Source organism: Channa argus, chromosome 5 (assembly GCF_033026475.1).
Source record: "Channa argus isolate prfri chromosome 5, Channa argus male v1.0, whole genome shotgun sequence".
Taxonomy (NCBI): domain Eukaryota; kingdom Metazoa; phylum Chordata; class Actinopteri; order Anabantiformes; family Channidae; genus Channa; species Channa argus.
This window is the reverse complement of record NC_090201.1, coordinates 23856285-23868818: the sequence shown is the minus strand read 5'-3', so window position 1 is coordinate 23868818 and position 12534 is coordinate 23856285. Positions and strand designations below refer to the sequence as shown.

Below are 12534 nucleotides of genomic sequence, written 5' to 3'. Positions count from 1 at the left end.
TAAACTTTTCTCAAATTTTAATTTATTTTTAATCTTCTGGGTTTTGCGTGTTTGCCTGTTTATCATTACTTTTGGTAATCAAGTGCTGATTTTTTTTCACCTAGACAGATCGATTTCCCAGTGCAAAATAACATCTGTTAAGATTACTATGAAAAAACAGCCCCACGGCACTTAGATCTTTAGAAACATTGGGCAGAGTGGCCTGCTACCTTATCAGCTTATTATTTTGTTACAGGTTTTTATATTGTCCCAGTCTATTGGATGCGCTTGAGGAGGACTCGTAAATACTTTGGTACTTTAATCATCTCACACACCCTACATTTGTCAGTGTTTAAACTTGACTGTACTTTACTATACTGTACTCTATCCTACTCAACCCAACCCAGGAACCTAACAAAACAGAACATAGTACATGCAATTTATATACTAAAACTACACTTACCCTTTACAAAATATACAATATACCGTAAAAGCCAACATCTAATGCGCTGTAAAATATTTCAAGACAAAATTATTTACCAGGTACTAACTCATTCTGTGCTGTTACTGTAGCTTAAGCCTTCAAAGTGGCTCTACTCTGAACGTTCTCCATAGAGAGATTCCCAAATCAGTTAAGTATGGAAAAGATTAAATTGACTTGATCACAGAGTTGTAGGAAAAAAATCATCAGTTTGCTGCACACCCCAAACAATTTTAACCCTCTAAGGACGTGTATGTTAAAGATTGCTGTACTATTCTCTCTGAAAGTCAGTTTATTGTAGATGAGAGTACCCAGATATCTGAACACTGAAACTGTGCTTCCCTTTGATGACAGTCTGACTAGGACCATTTGGCTTTCTTTTTAAATCAACACACGTCTGTAGACATTAACCCGCCTGCTGGTCACTACAAAAGCAGCACCCATATTTTAGAATTATTGCTGAAACCAAATCACATCATGATGGAGATGTGCATATTAGAAAGCAGCATGTGATTATTTTTTCTTCTTTTTTCTAAAACCCCTCACACTACTACATCCGGCAATTTTGTCTTTCCAGTCAGAGGCACATAGCCGGACATGATCACACATGTATTCACAAATTGCACACACGTTGGCATGCATTTGATATCAGGTCCGTATATTCAAGCCGGTGTTTAGGCTGTCAGTAATTTTTAATAGCGTAGTTTTGATAAAGAAAGGCGTGGGTGAAAGTTGTTGCCATTGCTACTGTTTCTGTCAATCTTAAGCCTGCCGTCTTTTACGGCTTACAAAGCAACTTAAGTAGACTTAGCGTTTACAGCTGAGACTCCTGCTTTAATTTATGAAGGTGCTGATAGAAAATATCTAAATCATAATGTGACTGCCAGTTATTTTCTAGCTTAGCGTAGAGCTGCTGTATCATCAATTTCAGTGCATAGAAGAGAGATTATCTACTACCTGAATGCAAACTATCTGGAGGCTGTGAGAGAATTCAGCATTTCACAAGAGATAAATTAGATCTCTGTATACCCTATGCGCATGGAATATTGCCTTCTATAGAGGCTGGGTATATTAGATTCTGGAGGACATATTTGTTTAGGCATTTCATTAACTCAAGGTGAGCTGTGGCGTTTGCTGCTAATGCTATCAAGAAGCAGAGGGACTGATTTGGTTTCTTATCAGGTGAACTGGCTGGTAATGGACGTGAACCACATTACCCAGAGGGTGGGGGTCACGTGCAGCCTTTTCATATGGTCCAGGGAAGATTTATGACTTAATTATTGACCAAATTACACAGGCTTGCTGTAACCAGGCTACCAGGGATTTGCTGCTCCACTGGGCTGTGGTGTGAAAAGCACTGGTGCAGAGCCAGGTGGGACTGCCAGAACATGTCACTATACCAACCAGCCAAATGTTGCTACTACGCTGTTGACTTTAGGACATTGACACCAGATGTAATGGCACATTCATGACAACCATATGGCTGGTTGGTTAACTGATTCTCGTATGGAGTCGTTTTAATCGTTTTTATGCAACACAACTAGTACTGAGCTACATGCATAAAAAGCTTCCTTTTTATAAAAAGCTGTTTATTAACCTTTTTATAAAAATCCACACTTATGAATTTACAGTTCTTGCAATCTGCTCCAGGCCTCAAAATTTCAGAAAATCCAGCAATAAATACACAAAAGCAATAGAAATACAGGTTGAAAAGATGAAAAAGCTGAGAGACAGAAAGTCATACAGGGACCACCAGTATACATGACATGCAGTGTGACAGTGACAGAAGGTGTTAAGGAGGGCACATATGGCAGGTGCCGGCGTAGGTCAGCCAGGCAGACAGACAGGATACCTCAGCGTGCACCTGCAGCTCCGTACTGACAGAACCTTGAGAGAAGGCTGCTCTGGTGGTGCGCCAGCCACACATACACAACATTCATGCTTTTGTTGATACTGCACAACCTGTTTACAAAAACAGATTCAAACTAGCAGTATTGAAGAGAGGGTGAGATAAGCCTGGCAGCAAAGTGTGTTGCAAGCAGCCTGCAGGGTTGCATTGAGGTTCATCACAAGACTTTAAATAACCAATGCAAGCAACATGAATTTAATTAAGACTTCCCAGTCGAGAATTAGCACATAGATTGTCAAAATTTGTTAACTAATTGATCTTGTTAATAAATTATTCAGTATCCATATAATTGCTTTTTTTCCTGGGTACATTTTATGAATTTCTTTCTCCAGGATGACGTGTTCAGCTTTACACCTGTTTAAGGATGCACATTTGCCAGCATAAAAATCCAGGTGAAAAGGCTACAATCCTTTGGCTCAATGGGCTGTAAATAGGAACATAAGGTGAATATACAATGAATTACTCCTGAGTACATTAGCTCTTTACCAACATGCCTGAGTAATTGGTCATGCTTTGATGCAGTCATTTGTTTACTCTTTACATCCAAGAGCATGTTGATGATCATTAAAAAGGATAATAAATAAAGGTGATAATGCAAAAAGGGGGCATGGCCCAATCAGCGCTGTGTTTGTGATTTGATTAATTTCTATATAAACCTTATGAAGTTAACTTCACTAATTAAGCAAATGGATCTTTGATAAACACAGTGGTGACTCCCCCCTCGTCTTTTAGCCTCTCACCTCACTCACTTTGTCTTGATTCTGTTTTCCAAACACAGTCTGAAGTTCAAATTCCTGTGGTGACTGTGGTGATTCCAGAATACTTAACCTGTAGATTAAGTATTCCTTTTAAGGCTGCTGCAAAACAGAGCTGTCATTGTCTGAGAGACTGGCTTCTTGCTGACTCCGTTTCTAGTTCGGACCTAATTTGCTGCCTCCCCCTGCTCCCACTCAGATGTCACTAATGCCTCTCATTTTTTAATGTAGCTGCAATTCATTCTCATTATGCTGATAATGTGATCTCAATCCAACACTTTCTTCTTAAAGAATTTATTTATTGATTGGTTCAAGAGCTTTAGAAGTGGAGATGGTGGGGATGGGTCAACATGGTAAACATTTAATGCAGGCCATGGCCGACGGGTGTTAAAACACAAGCTGACCCCGTGTGCACCATACCATTAAATCCACATGTTGTAATGTTGTGGATGATCGGTGTAGAGTTATTGTTATTGCCACTCATTACAATAACCTCTTACAGTGCAGCTGTGTAGATAAAAATGGTTTCAATGTTAAGTCAAAAGATTTTCTACATTTACAGCAGATAATTTCCATTGAAAAGTAATGCGATCTCGAAACCACATTTTAAGTAAATAGGCAAAATTAGATGCAAACAAACATGTTTCCATTGACTGTCAAAGTGTGAATTGTAGGAGGTTTGTCAAGAAACAATTGGTGCCACTAATTTTCCAGGACGGCATGACACAAGAAAAGGGTGCAACGAAGTGATTAGTTTCCTTTTTTTAAGTTCTTTTTTTTTTGGTAAAGTACAGAATGTAAATGCATATCAACACTGCTGGACCCATCCAGTATGAACTGGTTTGCACTGTCTGCCTCTACAAAATTTGGTTAAATATGAATGAGCATCAGGACACTACTACTTGACAGAACATGAGCTGTTTTGCTCTATTGTTATTTCAACATGGATCATATCAATTCATAAAACAGTTTATAAAACAATATTCACATCAGCATTGCTTATGTCAGCATTCTGCTTATTATACAACAAACCTATTAAGTCGATAACGTATTTCTTCATTCCAGCAACCTAATTACAGACAAAGAAGGCTGATGCCCACACTCTCCTTTCCAGCAGTGCAAGATATTGACAGGCATTCTGTGGTTTGAGAAGTTTTTCTCTTTACAGATGCCAGATTGGAAGCAGCTTGCTGATTAAACAGACCCCACTTTCCACCAAAGCTGTGTGAGTCAAAACCCTAATCCTATAACCCTGTGGCAGATAGCTCAAACTTCCCTCTTCAGCCCATATTTCCCCCCTGAGGGTAAAAATAAACACAAAAAGTGTGTTTTTTATTTTAATTTTTTCATCTGCTTTGTTATAGTTTATTTTTATTGCAGTGGAAATGACTTCAAGTTTCCCAACAATGCATTAACTTTGTCAGTGATGCAATGATTATGTTCTGGGCAGCACCCATAGATGTGCTGTGTTCTTGTTAGATCCTTTGGCTGCTTTAAGACCAGCCATCAAATTTTAGGATGTCAAATGAACACCACCTAAATGACTAAAGAACCTTTAAAAAAATCATAAACTTTTACTGCAGTAAAGAAGTAGTTCTTTACAGCACCAATAGTAAAGAACCATAGCTTTTGGATTGTATGATGGTTAGCTCGGTGGCTACAAAAGAAATGTCTCTCATATCCTTTGTCTCCACACATGTATCTGGGTTGCATCTACTCTGCAGATGTGCTGGTTTAGTGTAGATTTAAAACTCTAATCTCTGCAAGCATCTGGAAGCTCTTCAAACTTCTGAAGTACCTATGGTAGAATTGGCAGACAGTGTGCTTATTTTAGGGTTATTGTCATTTACCAAAGTGAATACTAACACAAAAACACCTTTTCTAACTGAAACCCTCAAAATGAAAAACGAACTAACTAACTAATTAATTGTCTTTAGGATCGTGGGGTGTCACAGAAGTAATTGTAGCTATTATCAACAAGCTTTAAATAGCTCCAGCCTCTACTATTAATTCTGACTTCAGGGGGAAAAGTGGGGTCCCCCAGTAGGGGATTATTAGGCTACAAGAAAATGTATAGTCAGACCATAGTCATTTCAGGTAATGCCATGAGTGGGCTTAGAAATCAAAAGTAAAACCACAACCAGTGTTTGTTTTTAAAGACACCCTCAAAGGGAGCACGAGTTGATGGAAAAAGATGGAGAGAAAGGGAAGAAAAAGAAATGATCCTCATCGAATGAAAAGAAAAGAGTGGATGACCAGCTCCAATTTAAAAAAAAAAAAGTGAGACTGGCATGTCAAGAATTCAATGAAATTTAAAATTTAAGAATTTAATGCTGCAATTCATGTGAAAATCCGAATTCTCGGGGCAGCACACATTAATTAATACTACACTGAAAATGCAAAGATCAACTCAGCGTCTGTGTGCTCATAGTTCTTTGGGGTTAAACACACGGCATTGACGTTAAAAATGTACTGTTGATGTCTGTGCACAATGTTCAGTCAGTCTTGCCTATTACTGTATGCGTATTAAGAGGCCCTGCCAGTCTGAAATGTATTATGGTCTTCATGTTAATTATGTTTAGTGTTTAAGTCTTTTTTCACATCCCACCTTGTTCAAATTGTATCCTCAACAAAAAAATGCTAAAACTAAATCTGAAACTAGAAAGAAATAGAAATTAATTAATAAAATAAATATTAAGTTGTAAGAAACCAAACAATATTATCTAGAAAAAACGTATTTGCAAATATTGAAGTATTATAACCTTAGTGAGTGTAAGTATTGTAGTCCCCAGTCTTTTCCTGTGCAGATGGTTTTAAGCTTGATGAACTGAAATTTCACTTTTGTAGCTTTACTGCACTGGAAAACCTTTATAGATGTAAAACCCACAATCCTTTTCAGCTGGGGAAACAGGGCAGGCTGCCAGTGTGCTAAAAGTACATGCAAATACAGACCTCTCCCTTTAAGATGTCTCGATGCGCTGCTCATAAATGGATGGCAGTCGGACTGAGTGGAGCAGTGGCAGCCTGTTGGGAGGCTGCTTGGTAGCCAACCAGCTGGTTTAGGCCTTTTGGGAAAGATTCCTCTGTGGGGAAACAGTTTTTTACAATGAAAAGGAAAAGGGATTTACGAGCCCTGACCTGTTCTTGCTACCTCCCCCATCTTTCCCAAATCACAGCACCACTCTCTGCACCAGAACGTCTGATCAAACCAGAGCCACATGGTTTTGGACACTGTATGTTAGAAAGATGCCGATAAAAGGCTTTAAACATATACTGAAGCACATGATTCACATGCCAGGGGATGGTGTTGTTTTTTTTTTTTTTTCCCTTTCTTTTTTTCCACTGTGGTATTTGTATGTTGAAACAGAACCAGAGCATCATTAGATGGCATCAATTATAAAATAAAAAACACCAGCTGCACCTAAAACCTGCTCCACTACTGGAGGTCTGTCCAGTGAGGGAGTTTTGGAAACAGGAGACCATGACCGAGCTCCCTTTTACTGCTGTCAGTGGTTTCACTTCACCAACCATGCTGAATGAAGATGCCCATCAATCTGCGTAGCAGGTTCTAGTATTCTTAGACAGAAATTGCTAAAAAGAAAAATAAAAAAGCCACCAAAACAAGCATTAATGGGACATAGCAAAGCCTCATATCTGTGTGTGTTAGCAGGCGCATGCCCCATTAAATCGACTTGGATTTAAGCGAATGGAAATATCCCTGTAAACTTCCATCTTTAATCAATTAGGGAAGTCACTAGGTGTTCAAACATAACAGTAAAACATCTATTAGGGATGTTGAGCAAAACAGAGCTTTTGTACTCTGTGTAGTTGAGCCAAGGCCCGAGCGTCATGCTATTGTAGACGCCAAAGTGCTGTCTTTTTTCACATCAGATCCCAGGCTAAGTACTAGTGTGGGGTCTGAAACCTAATTCTCTGACAACAGCTGGGGCCTCCCATCTTCTCACAATTAAACAATGTGATATACAACCTTGAACATTACAATCAGAGCCTTTTACTATTTCATTTGATTTTCAGTCTTTTTAATTTTGAGCTATTTGACAGGTTTGGATATATTTGATAAATATTTAGACACAGTGTGTTCAGAATTCACACTGTTAAAGTGGTGTTAAAATGCTCAAAATACATGAACAGCATTAGGAAAATATAATTTCTTCTCTTGTCAGTGTATTTATGGATGCATATTAAGCTTTAGTCTAAATGTGAAATGTTCTCAAGGTTAAGCTTAAGGTATTTTAGCTGATCTCTGATTCTCAGTTGTGCCTCCTCAAGGTTGAGACTCCTCTGTACGTGCCTGGTCTATGTGGTAAACTCATAAAAACACTCCTGCTAGATACATATTCAGTAAGGCCATTTATCTTTTCAATTCAGCTATCTAATTTCATCGTATAAACTTACAATCCCTGTCTTTGTCATTATAACCACTTCATTAGTTTGAAGAACATAAATAGAGCATTCATTGAGAAAACCTAGAAATTAAAGCATCCCGTAGAAATGGAGCTCACCCACTTTGAAGAAAAAGAAATTGAGTTCAAATTGTTCTGATATATATGAATGGTTGAAACTTTCCATTTTTTTTTTTTATTTCTATTTGTATGTAATGGGCGGTCTGCATAATTTTAACATAATTATTGTAATAATCACAATAGCTTGAAATAATTAAAACATGTACTTAGTGGCACAACTTTGTTAAATATATTGACACAATGAAACTAAGACTTTACTTATTTTCAAACCATTAAATTATGGATTAAGCTGAGGGGAATAAATCTAGGAACACTGGAGATTTGGAGTACAATGGAGACTTGTGGACTTGGAGTACATAAATTAGATGTACAAAAATGGTTTTCGTATGTGAATCGACGCTGTAGGCCTCACTGCAATGAAACATTGACTTGGCATACCACCACATTCCTCAGTCAATTGGTGGAACGTCAGCTTAGCTGGAAACGTGTGTACAGAATTGACTTGAAATACGTAACACATCTGGACCGCTGTTTTCTCTACAGGGCCAAACGTTTCAACTCTTTGTTTTTAGTTCGGCTTTTACCTCACACTAAAGTCATATCTTCCTTTCATTTCATTGGAGTCTGTTTTTCTGTTACACCTCCCTTTATCAGTTACTTTAGGATCTACATGGTGACTGTCCTCACGCTGGTTTTCTTCCAACAGCTTTTCATGTTGGCACGGGTCCATCCTCTGTACATGAATACATGAGCTCTCTTTGTTTCTCTGCCCCTGTATTAGGTTACTAGGCATGGCTGTGCCGTGTGGTTAATGGAAATGCTATGCAGGAAAAGGCCATGTGGCAGTCTTGAATATATGTACATCCGTAATGGGATACTCGTGAGTTCCCCTTAGAATAACTGTTTGCCTTATTAGGCTGTCGTTTTGTGACTGCAAACAAACTAGTGAGTACCGTGAGATGGGAAAGATTCCTGAGACTGCTGTCCTGACTGGATACTGTATACATTATTGTACCTCCGGCTCCAGGAAAGTGGCTTGATGTATGTGCACGGCAGATTCAAAGGTTGTCGTGGTGTGAGTGCTTTGCTGAGATGAAGTACAGAACATCTATTTGTTATCTAGTGGCAGCAACACACTTCATCTCTTAATCATCGCTGTTTATATGAGACATCAGAATTTGTGACCTCTGATGGATTTAGCCGTGAGTCAGTGTGTTCAGTTACTCAATAAATTTTGTAAGGACATGTTCTGATGTTTCAGGACACTGTTTGCAGAGATGTTGTCTCCCAGAAGCATTTTTTCACATGCACAGCACCGTATCTAATAAGTAAGAGATTTTAAGATGCACATTCAGCCCTAAAATCTTAGATTATTGAGGCGTGGCAGTTGTAGTTTTCCAGTCAGCGGATTTTCCATAGAGAGCACATGCCAGTGGAAAGACTTTATTGCTGGGACTCAGGGGAGCCACTGACTGAGGGCTGCGTGTGCGTGCAGCACGGGCCTGTAGGGGATGAGCGTGGGGCTTGGTGTCCATAAATCTTGCCCAGCTACCCTAACTCTCTCTCTGACTCCCAAACTCACACCACCCTTTCTTTCAAACACACACAGAGGCTCATACATAGAGGCCTGCAGGCCTTGCCAGGCTCCCCAGACAGAGCTTTTTATCTTCAGCTTCTCTTAGCTTTACACTCACCCGCGGCACCCTGAACTAATCTTAATGGTTGTTGCAGGACTTGAGGTGATCACGCCCCCCTGACCTTATGGTTGTACTAGAAAGAATGTGTAAAGTTTTTGGTCACTGGGCTATACAAGACTTTAGTAGGCCACCCATGATGTAACAAGTCATTTAGTTCCGTGCTGAGTTTTAACATAGTGCTTGTTTTAAAGTATATGAAAAAAATATTTTTTTTTTTCTTGTTCAAAGGGAAAAAACAATCTTATAATCAAGACACAGTGAAGAAAATAAGTTTGAAACATGGACAGAAAAAAGAAAATTACATTGGAAAAAATTTTAGTAGTAATGAAAAACATTTTGTACTATGGAAAATCACTGCCAATCTTATTTAAGCTATCATCTGCAAGGAAACTTTCATAAATTAAATAACTTTGAATGTGGAGGACAAAAAAAGCCCCAAAAGGATGTTATGTGGCATTTCTGTGCCCCTTTGAGCCCTTTTACACTATGTTTTTGTTGTTGTTGTTGTTGTTTTTTGTTTTTGTTGTTGTTAGTGTGGGAGACAATGTGCTTAGTTCATGAAAGTTATATGTGGTGATCTAGGGATTTTAACATTTATATATTTGCAGAAAGTGGTCTGTTATCAGCAGGATGACAAGTGCAAATTAATCACATGAAAATGACACAGTTGATACTGGGAAGTCCCACAAGGCTGCTTATGTGGTTTAGCCTGTGTTGGGACTTGTAATGCAGATGTATCCATTAGAATCTCTATAAGGAGACTCTGGTATCTTACATAGATTTTATGGAATTACATATTACATCTTAGCAGATCCTGGTGTTTGGCTGTGAGATTAAAGGGGCCGTAAAATTCTCTGCGCGTGACTGTGAAGTATCTGTTGATTGCTTTGCTTCAACCCCTAACGCAATGCCTTTGTTTCTTCACAGCTCCATCCACTGTATCTATTATGCATCAGGTCAGTCGTACTGTGGACAGCATCACCCTCTCCTGGTCCCAGCCTGATCAGCCTAATGGAGTCATCCTGGACTATGAACTCCAATATTATGAAAAGGTACCAGTGATATGCCAACATGTTCTTCCTCCAAGCCTCCACTGATTCACATAAACATAAGTTCCACTTCCTTTTATTCCCTACTCAGCTAAATAAAGCATGTGGTAATGGTGAAACCTGACTCTTCTGTTTAGTTGTACATTTAAATTCAGAATATCTCCTCATGCTCGTTTGCATAACGGCACATTGGCGATGTAGACAGCGCTTCTGAACATTGCTTGGAACTTCTGCTCATTCGTATTTAATTATAATCACGGTCAGTCACTGGGAAAGGAAACCGCGCTCAGGCCTGCAGTAGGGCCACTAGGGATTAATGTGCAGAGACTTGTGGTTGAAACAATGTTGCACTGACTGCTTCAGAAATAGTCTTGAAGGGGCAAACTCCACCGACTCAGCATACTTTCACACAAGACACAAGCCGTTTTCAGACATACAAACTCAATCGCACACATGTACATAGGTGCACTTGCTCGTACACCCAGCATTTGTCAAGCTTTTTGTCTGCATGCTGAGTCGTTCCACTTTTGAATATAATTCCTTTTAGTGACACTGCTGGAGAGAGCTGTCAAAACAATTGTCCCGGCCCCTGCTGTGGCTCAGAAGTGCATACTGAGCAGTGGGTTGAAGACAGCAGCTAAAAGAGTCTCAGTCTCCACTCTCAGACCTGTCAGCATTCTGGAGAGGAGTATGGCAGCGAAATGCAGCTCTGATCATCTGAAGGCTCGGCTCAGAAAAGCCGCCTGACCTGAAACTGCCACCAAATCTACGTTCTTAACTGCAGCTGCTAAATGTCTTCCTCTTGTGGTGCTGCTCCGTTGCAGTTTATTCTTTTTGTGCCCACAAATGTGTTACTTCTGTTGTGGTTAATGTTGTCCAAATGTTTGGAAAATATTTGTAGAGATGAGTATTGCTGATTTATTTCCTGTTTTTATTTGCGCTCCTGATAGTACAATTAAAAAGAAGTCAACGATTCAGTATAATAATTTTGCATTTATTATTAGTAAGAATTTAAAATAGTATTCACCTAAATGTAGCTGTTGATCATACATAATTTATTCATTTTTTTTTTTTTTTTTAGTTAATTTTAAAATCTTTACACGTCCAAACATCCTTAAGGTCATTGCTGTGCTTACAATGTCTCATTATTTGTCCTAGATTTTTAATATTATTCACATCAATTTATTCTGTTTTTCTTTGGAAATGTAAAACTTGTGTGCACAAATTTAGCAGTTTGCTTTTGTTCTACCAGGACCAATCAGAATATAACTCCACCACCATCAGGAGCCAGACCAACACAGTGATCATCCGTGGCCTCAAGCCAGGAAGCATCTACGTGTTCCAGGTCCGGGCCCGCACCGTAGCTGGGTTTGGACGTTACAGTGGCAAAATGTACTTCCAGACCATGACTGAGGGTGAGAATTCAGCCAGTGTTCACCAAAGCACGGAGAGCACTTATCACCTTTCATGCGTGGCCCATCAACACACCATGCAGCGTAGTAGTATATAAATTCAGACAGCTGCAGGAGTGTACGATACAAAACCAGATTAGTGTGGATTGAAATATTAAATACAATTTCATGATTTCTTTCTCTTGCCTGATCCTGTACAGTAATTATTCTATTATTCATATTTCAACATTCAATGATTCTTTTAGTAAATGGTAAAGATACGATTTGCCATTGCCAAAAGTTAAGGATGAGGTGGAAGCTGTTTTATCTTTGCACAGTGACATGACTGGGAGAAGAGGGAACATTCAGTAAACATCAGTCATGTAGGTTAATGTTAGAGCCAAGGCCTGGGTTTTTCCCCTCTGAACATCTCATTTCCTTCAGCCTGCAGTGCCCACAGCCATCATTATTCAGAACTCTCATACAGACTTCCTTGATACTGCCACATGCACAGATCCCAGCACTTAAGATACATCAATCTGACTCATATATGTAAATACTGAGCAAACGGGGGATGTATAAGTCCAATTTATTTCGTTTTCTAACTGAAACCAGTTTTCTTCAAATAAAGAGAAATTGGCTTAAAGATATATTAATATAGACAAACCTGAAATGCTGCAAGAAGCAGCTGACTACCAAGGCTTTTGATCTACCTATCTAATTGGTACAGCTCAAAAAATGATTGAGGTAATAGAAAGTGAAGACACAAAATGAGCAAAGCATGAGGAA

At 39.0% G+C, this 12534-nt stretch overlaps 1 protein-coding gene across 2 annotated transcripts in view; it reads left to right on the top strand.

Annotated features, from left to right (window-relative positions):
* ephb2b (eph receptor B2b) overlaps positions 1-12534 on the top strand; it is a 126494-nt gene that overhangs the window by 94525 nt on the left and 19435 nt on the right. For both annotated transcript variants that reach the window (XM_067505111.1, XM_067505110.1), the window contains exons 6-7: positions 10233-10357; positions 11607-11769. In XM_067505111.1, coding sequence (XP_067361212.1) covers positions 10233-10357; positions 11607-11769 — 288 coding nt within the window. The remainder of the gene's footprint in view (positions 1-10232; positions 10358-11606; positions 11770-12534) is intronic.